Source organism: Anopheles aquasalis, chromosome 3 (genome assembly GCF_943734665.1).
Source record: "Anopheles aquasalis chromosome 3, idAnoAquaMG_Q_19, whole genome shotgun sequence".
In the NCBI taxonomy this organism is placed as follows: Eukaryota; Metazoa; Arthropoda; class Insecta; order Diptera; family Culicidae; genus Anopheles; species Anopheles aquasalis.
This window is the reverse complement of record NC_064878.1, coordinates 61626049-61636048: the sequence shown is the minus strand read 5'-3', so window position 1 is coordinate 61636048 and position 10000 is coordinate 61626049. Positions and strand designations below refer to the sequence as shown.

Genomic DNA, 10000 nt, shown 5'->3' with positions numbered 1-10000 from the left:
CTTAACAACACGATGAAACAGTTCACCTTCAAAGGACTAATGGCGCCCGTTTTTACGCCGTACACCAATGGCAGGTAAGTTTCATTTCAGCTTGATACGAATTGCCTTTACCAGCACTGCCTTGTTATTTCAGTGAAAAGCTGAACCTTGATGCAATTGAGCCTTACGTGCAGCTGCTGAAGGAGAAACGCGTGCGGGGAGTGCTCGTTAACGGGACATCCGGAGAAGGCATGCTACTGACCACCGCGGAACGCATGGCCGTAACGGAAGCATGGCAACGGTCCTGCAGCAAACACGGCATAACGATGATGGTGCAAATAGGCGGTGCCCCCTTCCCGGATGTCGTACAGTTGGCCGAGCATGCCGCTAAGATCAACGCCGATGCGGTTCTTTGTCTGCCGGAGCTCTACTTTAAACCCAAGACTCCCGAAGCACTTGTTGCTTACCTCAAAGCCGTCGCCAGCCATTGTCCGACGATTCCATTTTTCTACTACCATATTCCCATGTTTACGGATGTGAACGGTGAGCACTCGAGGCGGAGGTTATCAGTTGGCAAACACTTATCGTACTTTCTCACTCCGTAGTACCCATGCCGGCGTTCCTGGATATAGCAGAGAAGGAGATTGGCAACTTTCGTGGCATAAAATACACGAGTGGAGATCTTGATCAGGGGAGCGCCTGTTTGAAGGAAGGCCGGCACATATTCCTTGGTGCCGATACGATCTTGTGCGGTGCCGTTGCAGCCGGTTTCGACTGCTTCATAATGACCACCTTGAACATTTGTCCCGAAATGGCTGACAAAATCATTAACGACACAAACCGGGGTGCACTCAACGAAGCTAGGGAAGAACAGCAAGCTCTGAACAGGCGCATAGCAACGATCCTGCAACACGGCGACTGGGTAACGGCGATGAAGAAAGCGTTTCGCGAAACGTTCCCAGCCATCGAGGTCGGTCACACAAGACCACCGCTGAACTTAAAATAACAGACTAGCGGATTTGTTCATGAGGATGGTTTTATTAAATTGATTTGAGCAGGCTGGGGCTCAATTACTGTCCATAAACTGTAGGTCCGAAACGAGGAGAATAGTTTGAGGCAGTGGTCGGGGCTGGGGCGACAGGATAGTTAGCACTTGCTTCTCCATGTTCACGTTCGTCACACAAATGAATCCAGCCACATTCGTCTGTATCACGTTTTCGTCGGTGCTCTCGGCAAAACTGACCGCCAGAATGTGGTGCAGCAACTGGGGCCCAGGTACGACGGCCACTAGCTTGGTGTAGTTGTCTTCGGCTTTCATGCCCAACGGCAAGCAGGAGTCCGGCAGTGGTGGGGACCCCACCTTGAAGATCTTTATATCGGAAAACTTAACGTCGAAGCTGTGCGGGAATAGTGGCATCTTGGAACCATAGAAGTACTCTCGAATACGTTGGTCTCGTGATTCGTTCCGCTGGGATTTAGTTCGTTCGACAACTCCACCACTTTTCGGCAGAAACACAACCTGGACACTTCGCTTCACGTCTCGTAGCAACTCGTTGTAGAGGCGCTCCTGGTCCAGTACGAAAATAGCGGTCACCTCGAAGGCAGTTACGGTGTGCAGGATGTGCGAGTAGCCCGAACCTTTGACCCAACCGCAAGTGTTGATAATCATTCCCGATGATTTGGCCTTCTTGTTGGCCTGTAATCGCTCGAGTGTGGTTTCGGCCAGCTTCGAGATGAGCACATCGTAGAAGGTGCTGTTCGCGGAAGGAGTGTTATGACCGTAGTGATACACGAGTGGGGCCTGCTGTGAGAAACCCTCGGCCACCGGAGCCGGTCGTTCGACTAGCAACGCACCGATCGTGCCAGGAATAGCGATACCACCTTGGCCTACATCGAGATCGACGTAAATCGGGCGACGACCTAGACGGACCGCGTAGTTCAGAAATATCCGGCACAACGTGGTTTTGCCCACATCCGTTGGTCCTACGACCATCACGATCGGTCCTTGCGCATCCTCCTTTTCGGCCTTGCCCCGGAGATGCTCGAGGGCCGAGTTTGCATTCAGGTACATCACCATTGGCGTCTCCTTGGCAACGTAGGCGACATCCGGTTTACCGCGCAGCTCGATCGTACAGCCGTGGTAAGTGAAAATCGCCACCTTGGCACCGGTAAGGAATTCATACGGTTTCTTCACGACCAGCTCCGTGCCGAACATTTCTGCCTGTCCGTTTAACAGCTGCAAGAAGGGAAGAAAGCAGATCAACCGATGTGCAAGAGCGTACCCGCTTTGCGTTACTTACGACAACTGTTGCTTTCTCATTTTTGGTCTCTATCTCGAAACGCAACTCTGAGTCCGGTTCCAGTTTGTAGTCCGTCTTCGGAGCAGGCTTGTCGTCGGACATTTTTCACAAAACTCTTCGTATAATCTTTGGAAACAACGGACGAACGGAAGAATCACTCCTGGTCGCCGCTAGCGATCAACAACACGGTTTGTTGTCGTTTGAAACGTCAATCCGGCTTGCTTTGATCATCTGTTCTCTCTCTATCTCTTTCACACGCAGTTACCAGGGATGGATGTGGTGACGAGAGGGTTGCGGATGAGCTGATAGTAATCTTCGGTAGTGCCGCAAGGATGTTGGCCGCGGCTTTCCGAAGGCTCTCCGGGCATACGCTCCGTCCGGCCGCAACTTTTGTTCGATGGCAGAGCAGCGAAACCAGTGGCACCTTGGGTGGAAAGAGTGCCGTTAAAGATGCGGACACTATTTTCGACAAAATCATACAGAAAAAGATCCCGGCCGAGATAATCTACGAGGACGAACAGTGCCTAGCATTTAACGATGTCTCCCCTCAAGGACCGGTCCATTTTCTCGTAATTCCGAAGCGTAAAATACCCAAACTCGAGGACAGCGCAGTGAGCGATAAGGAGGTAATAAAGGGTATTATTTAGGCCATGGAATGGTTATCATTCAATTCTAATCTTTTTCTTCTCTCCGGTTTAGATCCTTGGCCATTTGCTGCACGTTGCGGGCCAGTTGGGCAAATCCAAAGCACCCCAAGGATTCCGGCTTGTGATTAACAACGGCGATCACGGGTGCCAGACCGTGTACCACATTCATCTGCATGTAATCGGAGGACGCCAACTCGGGTGGCCACCGGGATAAGTGGCGAAAATCATGAAATAGTACCTTATGTTTTGACGAAAACAGTTGCCAAATAAATTGTAGTAGCCAGCGCGGAAATTACAAAACCATTTTGCTCCGTCCTTCTTCAAGGGTTTAGACGGTGAGAAGTGTGAGCTCGATGACGTAAACGCTCACTCTTTGGAATTACCGAAAACAAACAAAACGAAGGCAAAAGTACACAAAACAATCGAAAAAAAGCAAAGTTCTTCTCTAAAATCCAATCGCCCAGACCAGCACGATGCAGAAAGACACGCAAGTGAAGATAGAGGGGCTGAGTTTAGAAAGGGCACCCGAATCGACACCGCCTTCCTGCAGCGATAGCACCAAAGTAGGCGATGATGGGAAAAAACCTCACGACCTCGGAAGAAACTGCCTAAAATCACGACGCTTTGGCCAAGGCAGAAGTCGTTCCACTCCTTACGTCGCAGCACGGCATTCGGCATTGCTGGAAGGACGATTCCTCGAGGCCGTTACGAATAACAACAGCGACGTGGTCGGTGAGATGCTCCGCAAAGGCATGTCCCCGAATACAGTCGAAAGCTACTACAGAAGATCGGCACTGCACATCGCCTGCAGCCGTGGGTACACCGACACGGTCCGGGTGCTGTTACAAAACGGGGCCAACCCAAACATACGGGACATGAACAACAACACCCCACTGCATCTGGCGGCCTGCACGGATAACATCGAGATGGTACAGATGCTGCTCGATTACGGCACGGATCTGCTGCTGCGGGATTCCAACGGGCTGCTAGCGTTAGATATTGCCATTGGCAAGTTACGCATTTCGGAGCGTATCGTCTCGAAGCTGCAGAACCTGTCCCAAAGCGACATCCATCGGCATCGTGATAAAACGGTGCTCGTCTGTGATCGGATGTTTGGTTGCCTTAAGCAGCAAATGATCAGACGGAATCCGGCGGATTGGCAGGGTTGGAGCCAGGAAAAGCTGCTAGAACGGTTTAACGAGTTCTCCGAAGTGCTGGTCCGCATCCGTGATCGGCAGATAGCGGCTATCGTCAATAAGATCGATAACATGAAGGTAAAGAGTGAGATCGACAACGACGTAAACTCGCTTCTGTCCACTTTGCAGCAAATTTCCATCTAATCAACCACGCCACGCAGAATCTGTCGTTGGTACACAATCTTGAATACATGGTTTCACAAACATTAGGACGAATTCCGTTAGAATAGGTTTGGGAGCACGTGCTACACACATCACGAGATAATTCATAAGTTATTGTAAGCAAATAGTGTAAAGTTTGAGTGTATGTGACCTATTTTATAATATATTGTACCTTATCCCATTACTTTTTCGCCTTCTTGTCACCGTTCCCCGCTTCACCTCGCTTGCGCTTGTTTAGTGGATTCCGGGGATCGTATACGTCATACCAATCGTCCGCTTTCGTCGCAGCATCCTTTGCCAAAATGGGATCCTTGCGTTCAAATTCCAAACGGTGTGCGAGCCAATCGTCTCCTTGGATATCCTGCTCCTCATCAGCAGCGTCGGCGCCTGCTACTGTTGCCGGTTCCCGGTCATTTACCGAGTGCAGCTTCGATTTGAACTTCTCCAGCAGCTGCATGGTAAAGCTTTCCCTAGAACTTCCCTTCTTGGGCAGCTGTTTGGTCTTTTGCGAGTACTCTTCCTGTATCCGCAGCACCTCGCTCATCACCTCCTTACGAGACTCTTTCTTCGATGCTTTCGCTTCGCTCGCTTCCTTTTCCTTGTCCTTCGAACGTTTGTCGGTTCGATAGTCCCGTTTGAGCTGGTTAATCTCTTCCCGAATTTTCTCGGCCTCGGCCTGTTTGGTTCGCTTCCGTTCACTGTCCAACCCATAATCTTCCGGATCGGAGTCGGATTCCTCCGGTGCAGCGTCTTGTGTCTTTCTCTCCTCTTTGCCTTTCTTTTTATCCTTCTTCTCCTCTTCCGGTTTGCGTTTCAATTTTTCACGAACATTTTTTATGTCCTCTTGCGTTGCGCCAGGGGATTTTGCTCTTCTGTTTTCCACCGTAGCCTGCTCCTCGTCGGATGATGGCGTTTGTGCTTTGTTGTGGCGGCTTTCCGGAACAGCTAGCGATTGTTTGCTTAGCTTAGGATCATCGAGCACATCGTGGGAAGACTTCCCGCGGCTACTACCGGCCGCTTTTTGCACGAACACGTTTGCTTCCTGTTCTTCCTCTTCCGCCTCGTCACCGAACGATAAAAGTCCAAAATTTTTTACACCTTTTTCACCCTTGCGCTTCCGGTTTGCTCGCTCGTCCGACTCCTGCTTCGCCTTGTCGGCTGCCTTGGCCGTTGCGCGAGGAATAATATCATCGAAGGGATTGCTGAGTACCTCGGTACGGATGATACGGTGCGGAAAGTGGGGTTTTTCGTTCTCGTACACCTCGCCTTCCTCTAGCTTCAGCATATTGTAGATCGTATCGCCCGTAACTTTACCGAACAGCGTGTTCTGATTCTGCAACTCCGGCGTAGCGCTAAATGTGAAGAAGAACTGCGATCCGTTGTCGTTCTTGGTCGAGTTGGCCATACCGACCAGCCCACGGCGAACGTAGCGCAACCGGGAGTGGAACTCATCCTTGAATGGACGCCCGTACACTGACTCACCGCCCGTGCCATCACCGTTCGGATCGCCGCCCTGCACGATAAATCCCTTGACCACTCTGTGGAATATGGTACCATCGTAGTAGCCTTCGAGGCAGAGCTGCACAAAATTACGGCACGCCTGTGGACACTCCTTCGACCACAGCTCGATATCGATGTCGCCCACGGATGTTTTCAGCAAAACCTGTAGCGATAACGGAATCACGGTCAAGCGCATTTCCACCATGGCCACACGATCCTATCTTACCTTTCCATTAGTTGGAGGTTCTTGGATGTAAATGTTACTCATATCGGGACAATTTCTTGCTTAAAAATCCGCGCTTGCTTCGCTTCCTGCTCCGCTGGCGCCTTGTTGTTGATGTTTTCGTGGAGCAAAAACAAATTGTGACAGCCGGCGTGGCGCGCTCCGAACACAACAAAGTGCGGTGCAAGGATGAGCGAAGCGAAGAAAATGAGGATGGATTCTGCGGCGGGTAAAGGAAATAATGGGCCACGGAAAGGTAAACCCGGCAAGCGGAACTACTACAACAAGTCGACGGCGCGATTCATGCAGCCAGGCCAGCGAGGATTCCTCGTAACGTGTAATGGCCGGTTGCACGACTGCATTCGCGATAGCTACCGCATCCTGAACGAGTATGCGGACCTCCTGTACGGTGCCACTCCGGACCCCAACGAAGCTGAACCGGCGGCCAATGAAAAGTCTGGCGACGAGAGCGAAGAAGAGGACATCTCGGTGACCCTGCAGAAGGAAGCGGCAGCGGCCGGCATTAAGAAGCCGATGCGCTTTCAAAACGTTGATAGCGGGGCCACAAATTGCCTGTTCATCCGGACGACACTGAAGCAACCGACGGCACTGGCACACAAGGTGCTGCAGGATTTGAGCGCAACGAGAAAGGCCAAGTCACGCTTCATCCTGCGTATGGTCCCGATCGAGGCGGTCTGTCGGGCTAACCTGAAGGACATAATTGACACCGTGGGTAGCTTGAGCGATCGGCACTTCCTCAAGGAACCGAAAACGTACGCCATCATTTACAACCATCGGTTAAACAACGAGCTGCCCCGGGATGATGTGATCCGTGAGCTGGCCGATCTCATATCATCCAAAAACGCGGGCAACAAGGCGAATCTGAAAAACCCCGAACTGGCAGTCATCGTCGAGGTGATCAAAGGACTCTGCTGTATCGGCATCGTGCCCGAGTACTACGCGTTGCGAAAGTACAATTTAGCGGAAATTGTTGCTCAGCAACCGGCACCGGCCGCCAAAGGAGATTCCGCAGCGGACGCTAAGCCCTCAGCAGAGAAACCAAAAGAAGTATCAGAGGAACCAGCGGCAACAGTCACACCGGAGACGGTGAAAGAATAAGCAGTTTAATGGAAACCTTCTTTATTTTCCGTTTTTTCAGGAGATAATACAACGAAAATAAAATGTAACGTTAGTTGTGTTGGGAAAACGTGAAATCGGAAATGTTATGTACAGAAGTAGCCCCGTGCCGTGACGAAGTGTTATTCAAAAACTTGAAAGGAATGAAGAGAGTGATCAAGTGAGCAGTGTAGCGTGCGCCGTCCTTGCAGCGCTAATGCCTCGATCGCTTATTACTGGCAGCATGACCCTCGATGCCAGTGTTACACTTGGAGCTCGTCACCTGTATCTCACTCAGTGGTGGGGCACTGGGTGTAATGAAGTTACTGGAGCGTTTCCGATGTGGAGGCGTCTTGGTGGGGGAGTATTGCTTCAAGCACTCCACATCGTTAAACACAACCTGCGCTCCACCGCCACTGGTTGGTATAACGTCACCCTTGTACAGCTTCGTCTCCAGTTCACCCTCCGTGTCGGCGTCCTGCGAAATCAAACAGTACTTGGTGTTTTTGTGATTGACCACATCCTTGTCGCTCAGCTTGGTGACGGATTTCGAGTTGATGTAGTACGGCTGCAAGATCGTACCAAGCGGTACGGGATTGGCCGAACGATGCTCCAACCAGCGCTCTCCGGTCGATCGTGATCGTCGGTGCCGAATATTCGCTGTTGCCGTTCCGGGCTGCAAAAAAAAAGAAGGAAAAAGTTCAATTACGGTTAGAAAAGGGGGACTGGGACTCTCGCTTCCTCCCTATAAACTTACACGTGAAGGCCTCGGTGTGGCGTAGGCCGATACCAAGGATTTAACATTCGGAGTTGATTCCGGTTTCTGTTCACCATCGACGCTGTTCGATCGGGGACGTATGACACCGGGCGTACCACCCTGAACGATCTCCGAAACCAGTCGAAGCTTCTCCTCTTTGTCACGCATCTCGCTCTTTAGCTTGCTCTTCTGCTCCATCAGCTTCAGCTCTAGCTCGCGATTCATCTTCTCCGATTCAACGGCAAACTTGGAGGTAAACTTTTTTCGCTGCCTCTCCTTCTCCTGCTCTTTCTGGCTGATCAGCTGCGTTTTCTGGTTCAACTGTTCTCGCAACTGACGCTCGCGCTCTTCCAGCTGCCGGTTGCGCCGGTTCAAATCGTCGATTGAACTTTCGTAAATTTTGATCCTGTTCTCCATCGCCCCTATCTTTTGTTTGTTCTGTAACAGCACCGCTTTCAGTGCAGTGTTTTCGGTTTGCAGGGCGATATTCTCGTTCTCTACCTTGTGCAGATTCATCCGGAAGCGATTCTGCCGGGCTGTGAAATCATCGTTCAACACTTTCCGCTTCTGGATGCGCAGCTCCAGTATCTCCGTCAGCTTGCGCACCAGTTCCGTACTCTCGGCACTACCGAGCTTCATATCAGCCACGAACGGTTCCAGGCTGTACACCAGTCCCAGATCGAAGTCCATCCAATCGCTATTCGACGGTGGTTCTCCAATGTACGGCGTATGCTGCTGCCGTTGCTGATGTTGCTGCTTTTCGTGCGCCTCGCTCATCGCCTGCTTGAACAGTTGGTTTGCCTTACGGCGGCCAGGCGTTAGTCCGGTGTCGATCTTCATCGGCGTTGGGCGCGCTATCTGCACATCTTGCGTCATTTCGGCGAACTTCATCACCTGAGCCGTCTCGTCGTAATCTTCCGCCCGTGGATTTACGCAGACAATCATGCGAACCTGTCCCTCGCCATCGAAATAATTCTTGAAAAGATGCGTAATCTTCGAATCACGGTAAGGGACTTTCTTCGTACTGCACGTTTGCTGATTTTCGCGTAAAATCTCCAGACAGGTCCGCAGCGTCATAAGACTGTTGTTGATATTGCCTGCCTCGCGGAGCCGCTGACCGGTGTTTCCCGTACGGTTCGTACGCTCACTGCCGGCCAAATCGACTAGCGACAGCTGGCTCACGGTGATCTTGCTCTGATCTTGCACCACGTGCTCACCTTGCATGTCGATCGGAGCTTGTACCAACCGAATCGTAAATACGGAATGTGAACGACTGGACTCTGCGTTCAGTATTGTGTGCCCCATGCGCTTACGCTTCTGGCCAATTTGAAACAGTTCCAGCGCTTCCTCGACCGACTTAACCTCGACCTCCGTTACACCATGCACGAACATATTATGATTAGCATCCTCGCGTATCATCTTGCTTTGCAGCGTCCTTAAAAAACATTAAAACGATTAGAAAAAAACAGAAATTAATTAACTGATCACACTGAAACAATTGAACACGGAAATTAGCGCCGCCTACTTCTGAATCGTAGATTCTTCCAGCAAATCGTAGACGCCGTTGTTGTACACCTCAACGTAGTTGATGAAAACGGCGTAAATGTTGTCCTCCTCGATGCCACTGATCTCCGAGGGTTCCACCGATGCCTGCGAAGCCACCTCCTGATCCAGTTCCCGCTTTCGCGAGCTTTTCAGCAGCCGGGCATTCATTTCCGTCTGACGCTCCAGCAGAGCTTCCGCTTCGGACAGGATATCGAACCCGTTTAGCCGGTCCGTCTTGAAGGTAAACTTCTTTGCCTGATAATCGGAGATCGTGCGGAACAGTGCGTCCAGGCAGCGGGGCATGATGCCACGGTGCTGCAGATTTCCGGTCATGGTGTAGGTCTTACCGCTTCCCGTCACTCCGTACGTGAACAACAAACCGTTCCGGCCGCGTATCAAGCCCTCCACCAGCGGTTGCGCCACCGACACGTACACATCGTTCTGCCGGACGTACTCATCGAACACTCTCTTGAAGATGTACTGCGTTTCCTTGAGATTGGCGATCTTGTAGTTAATGGCAATTTCCGGAGGTGTCAAAACGACCGTATGAGGGTCGGTAACGCGCAGACAGGTAA

General features: G+C 51.3%; 6 protein-coding genes across 6 annotated transcripts in view; 3 read left to right on the top strand and 3 right to left on the bottom strand.

The window, feature by feature from the left end:
• LOC126575674 (N-acetylneuraminate lyase A-like) overlaps positions 1–1049 on the top strand; it is a 1412-nt gene extending 363 nt beyond the window's left edge. Inside the window, exons 3-5 of the mRNA XM_050236482.1 lie at positions 1–74; positions 134–522; positions 585–1049. The exon at positions 1–74 is cut by the window's left edge and continues 10 nt beyond it. Coding sequence (XP_050092439.1) covers positions 13–74; positions 134–522; positions 585–985 — 852 coding nt within the window. The 5' untranslated portion in view covers positions 1–12 and the 3' untranslated portion in view covers positions 986–1049. The remainder of the gene's footprint in view (positions 75–133; positions 523–584) is intronic.
• LOC126575672 (protein CLP1 homolog) lies at positions 1046–2420 on the bottom strand. The gene is made up of 2 exons (XM_050236480.1): positions 2280–2420; positions 1046–2215 (listed from the first exon to the last, which is right to left on the bottom strand). The coding sequence occupies exons 1-2, from the start codon at positions 2379–2381 to the stop codon at positions 1046–1048; spliced, it is 1272 nt and encodes a 423-aa protein (XP_050092437.1). The 5' UTR covers positions 2382–2420.
• Positions 2355–4468, top strand: LOC126576855 (uncharacterized). The gene is made up of 4 exons (XM_050238157.1): positions 2355–2467; positions 2541–2905; positions 2979–3137; positions 3391–4468. The coding sequence occupies exons 2-4, from the start codon at positions 2612–2614 to the stop codon at positions 4264–4266; spliced, it is 1329 nt and encodes a 442-aa protein (XP_050094114.1). The 5' UTR covers positions 2355–2467; positions 2541–2611; the 3' UTR covers positions 4267–4468.
• LOC126575671 (spliceosome-associated protein CWC27 homolog) lies at positions 4462–6116 on the bottom strand. The gene is made up of 2 exons (XM_050236478.1): positions 6011–6116; positions 4462–5947 (listed from the first exon to the last, which is right to left on the bottom strand). Exons 1-2 carry the CDS (start codon positions 6050–6052, stop codon positions 4466–4468), a joined length of 1524 nt encoding a protein of 507 aa, XP_050092435.1. The 5' UTR covers positions 6053–6116; the 3' UTR covers positions 4462–4465.
• A 62-nt stretch (positions 6117–6178) lies between these two features.
• Positions 6179–7221, top strand: LOC126577212 (THUMP domain-containing protein 1 homolog). The gene has a single exon (XM_050238670.1). It carries the CDS (start codon positions 6197–6199, stop codon positions 7124–7126), a length of 930 nt encoding a protein of 309 aa, XP_050094627.1. The 5' UTR covers positions 6179–6196; the 3' UTR covers positions 7127–7221.
• Positions 7222–7288: 67 nt separating this feature from the next.
• The window catches only part of LOC126577210 (kinesin-like protein KIF23), a 3112-nt gene continuing 400 nt past the window's right edge, over positions 7289–10000 (bottom strand). Inside the window, exons 2-4 of the mRNA XM_050238668.1 lie at positions 9406–10000; positions 7881–9315; positions 7289–7799 (exon numbers count right to left, since the gene is read on the bottom strand). The exon at positions 9406–10000 is cut by the window's right edge and continues 137 nt beyond it. Coding sequence (XP_050094625.1) covers positions 7338–7799; positions 7881–9315; positions 9406–10000 — 2492 coding nt within the window. The 3' untranslated portion in view covers positions 7289–7337. The remainder of the gene's footprint in view (positions 7800–7880; positions 9316–9405) is intronic.

Bases quoted from the DNA above. Each gene is read 5' to 3' on its own strand.
- LOC126577212 (XM_050238670.1), top strand. From the start codon at position 6,197: ATGAGCGAAGCGAAGAAAATGAGGATGGATTCTGCGGCGGGTAAAGGA.
- LOC126575671 (XM_050236478.1), bottom strand. From the start codon at position 6,052: ATGAGTAACATTTACATCCAAGAACCTCCAACTAATGGAAAG. The intron at 5,948-6,010 runs GTAAGATAGGAT...TTATCGCTACAG, and splicing joins AACCTCCAACTAATGGAAAG to GTTTTGCTGAAAACATCCGT.
- LOC126576855 (XM_050238157.1), top strand. From the start codon at position 2,612: ATGTTGGCCGCGGCTTTCCGAAGGCTCTCCGGGCATACGCTCCGTCCG. The intron at 2,906-2,978 runs GTAATAAAGGGT...TCTCCGGTTTAG, and splicing joins GCGCAGTGAGCGATAAGGAG to ATCCTTGGCCATTTGCTGCA. The intron at 3,138-3,390 runs TAAGTGGCGAAA...CCAATCGCCCAG, and splicing joins AACTCGGGTGGCCACCGGGA to ACCAGCACGATGCAGAAAGA.
- LOC126575672 (XM_050236480.1), bottom strand. From the start codon at position 2,381: ATGTCCGACGACAAGCCTGCTCCGAAGACGGACTACAAACTGGAACCG. The intron at 2,216-2,279 runs GTAAGTAACGCA...CCCTTCTTGCAG, and splicing joins ATGAGAAAGCAACAGTTGTC to CTGTTAAACGGACAGGCAGA.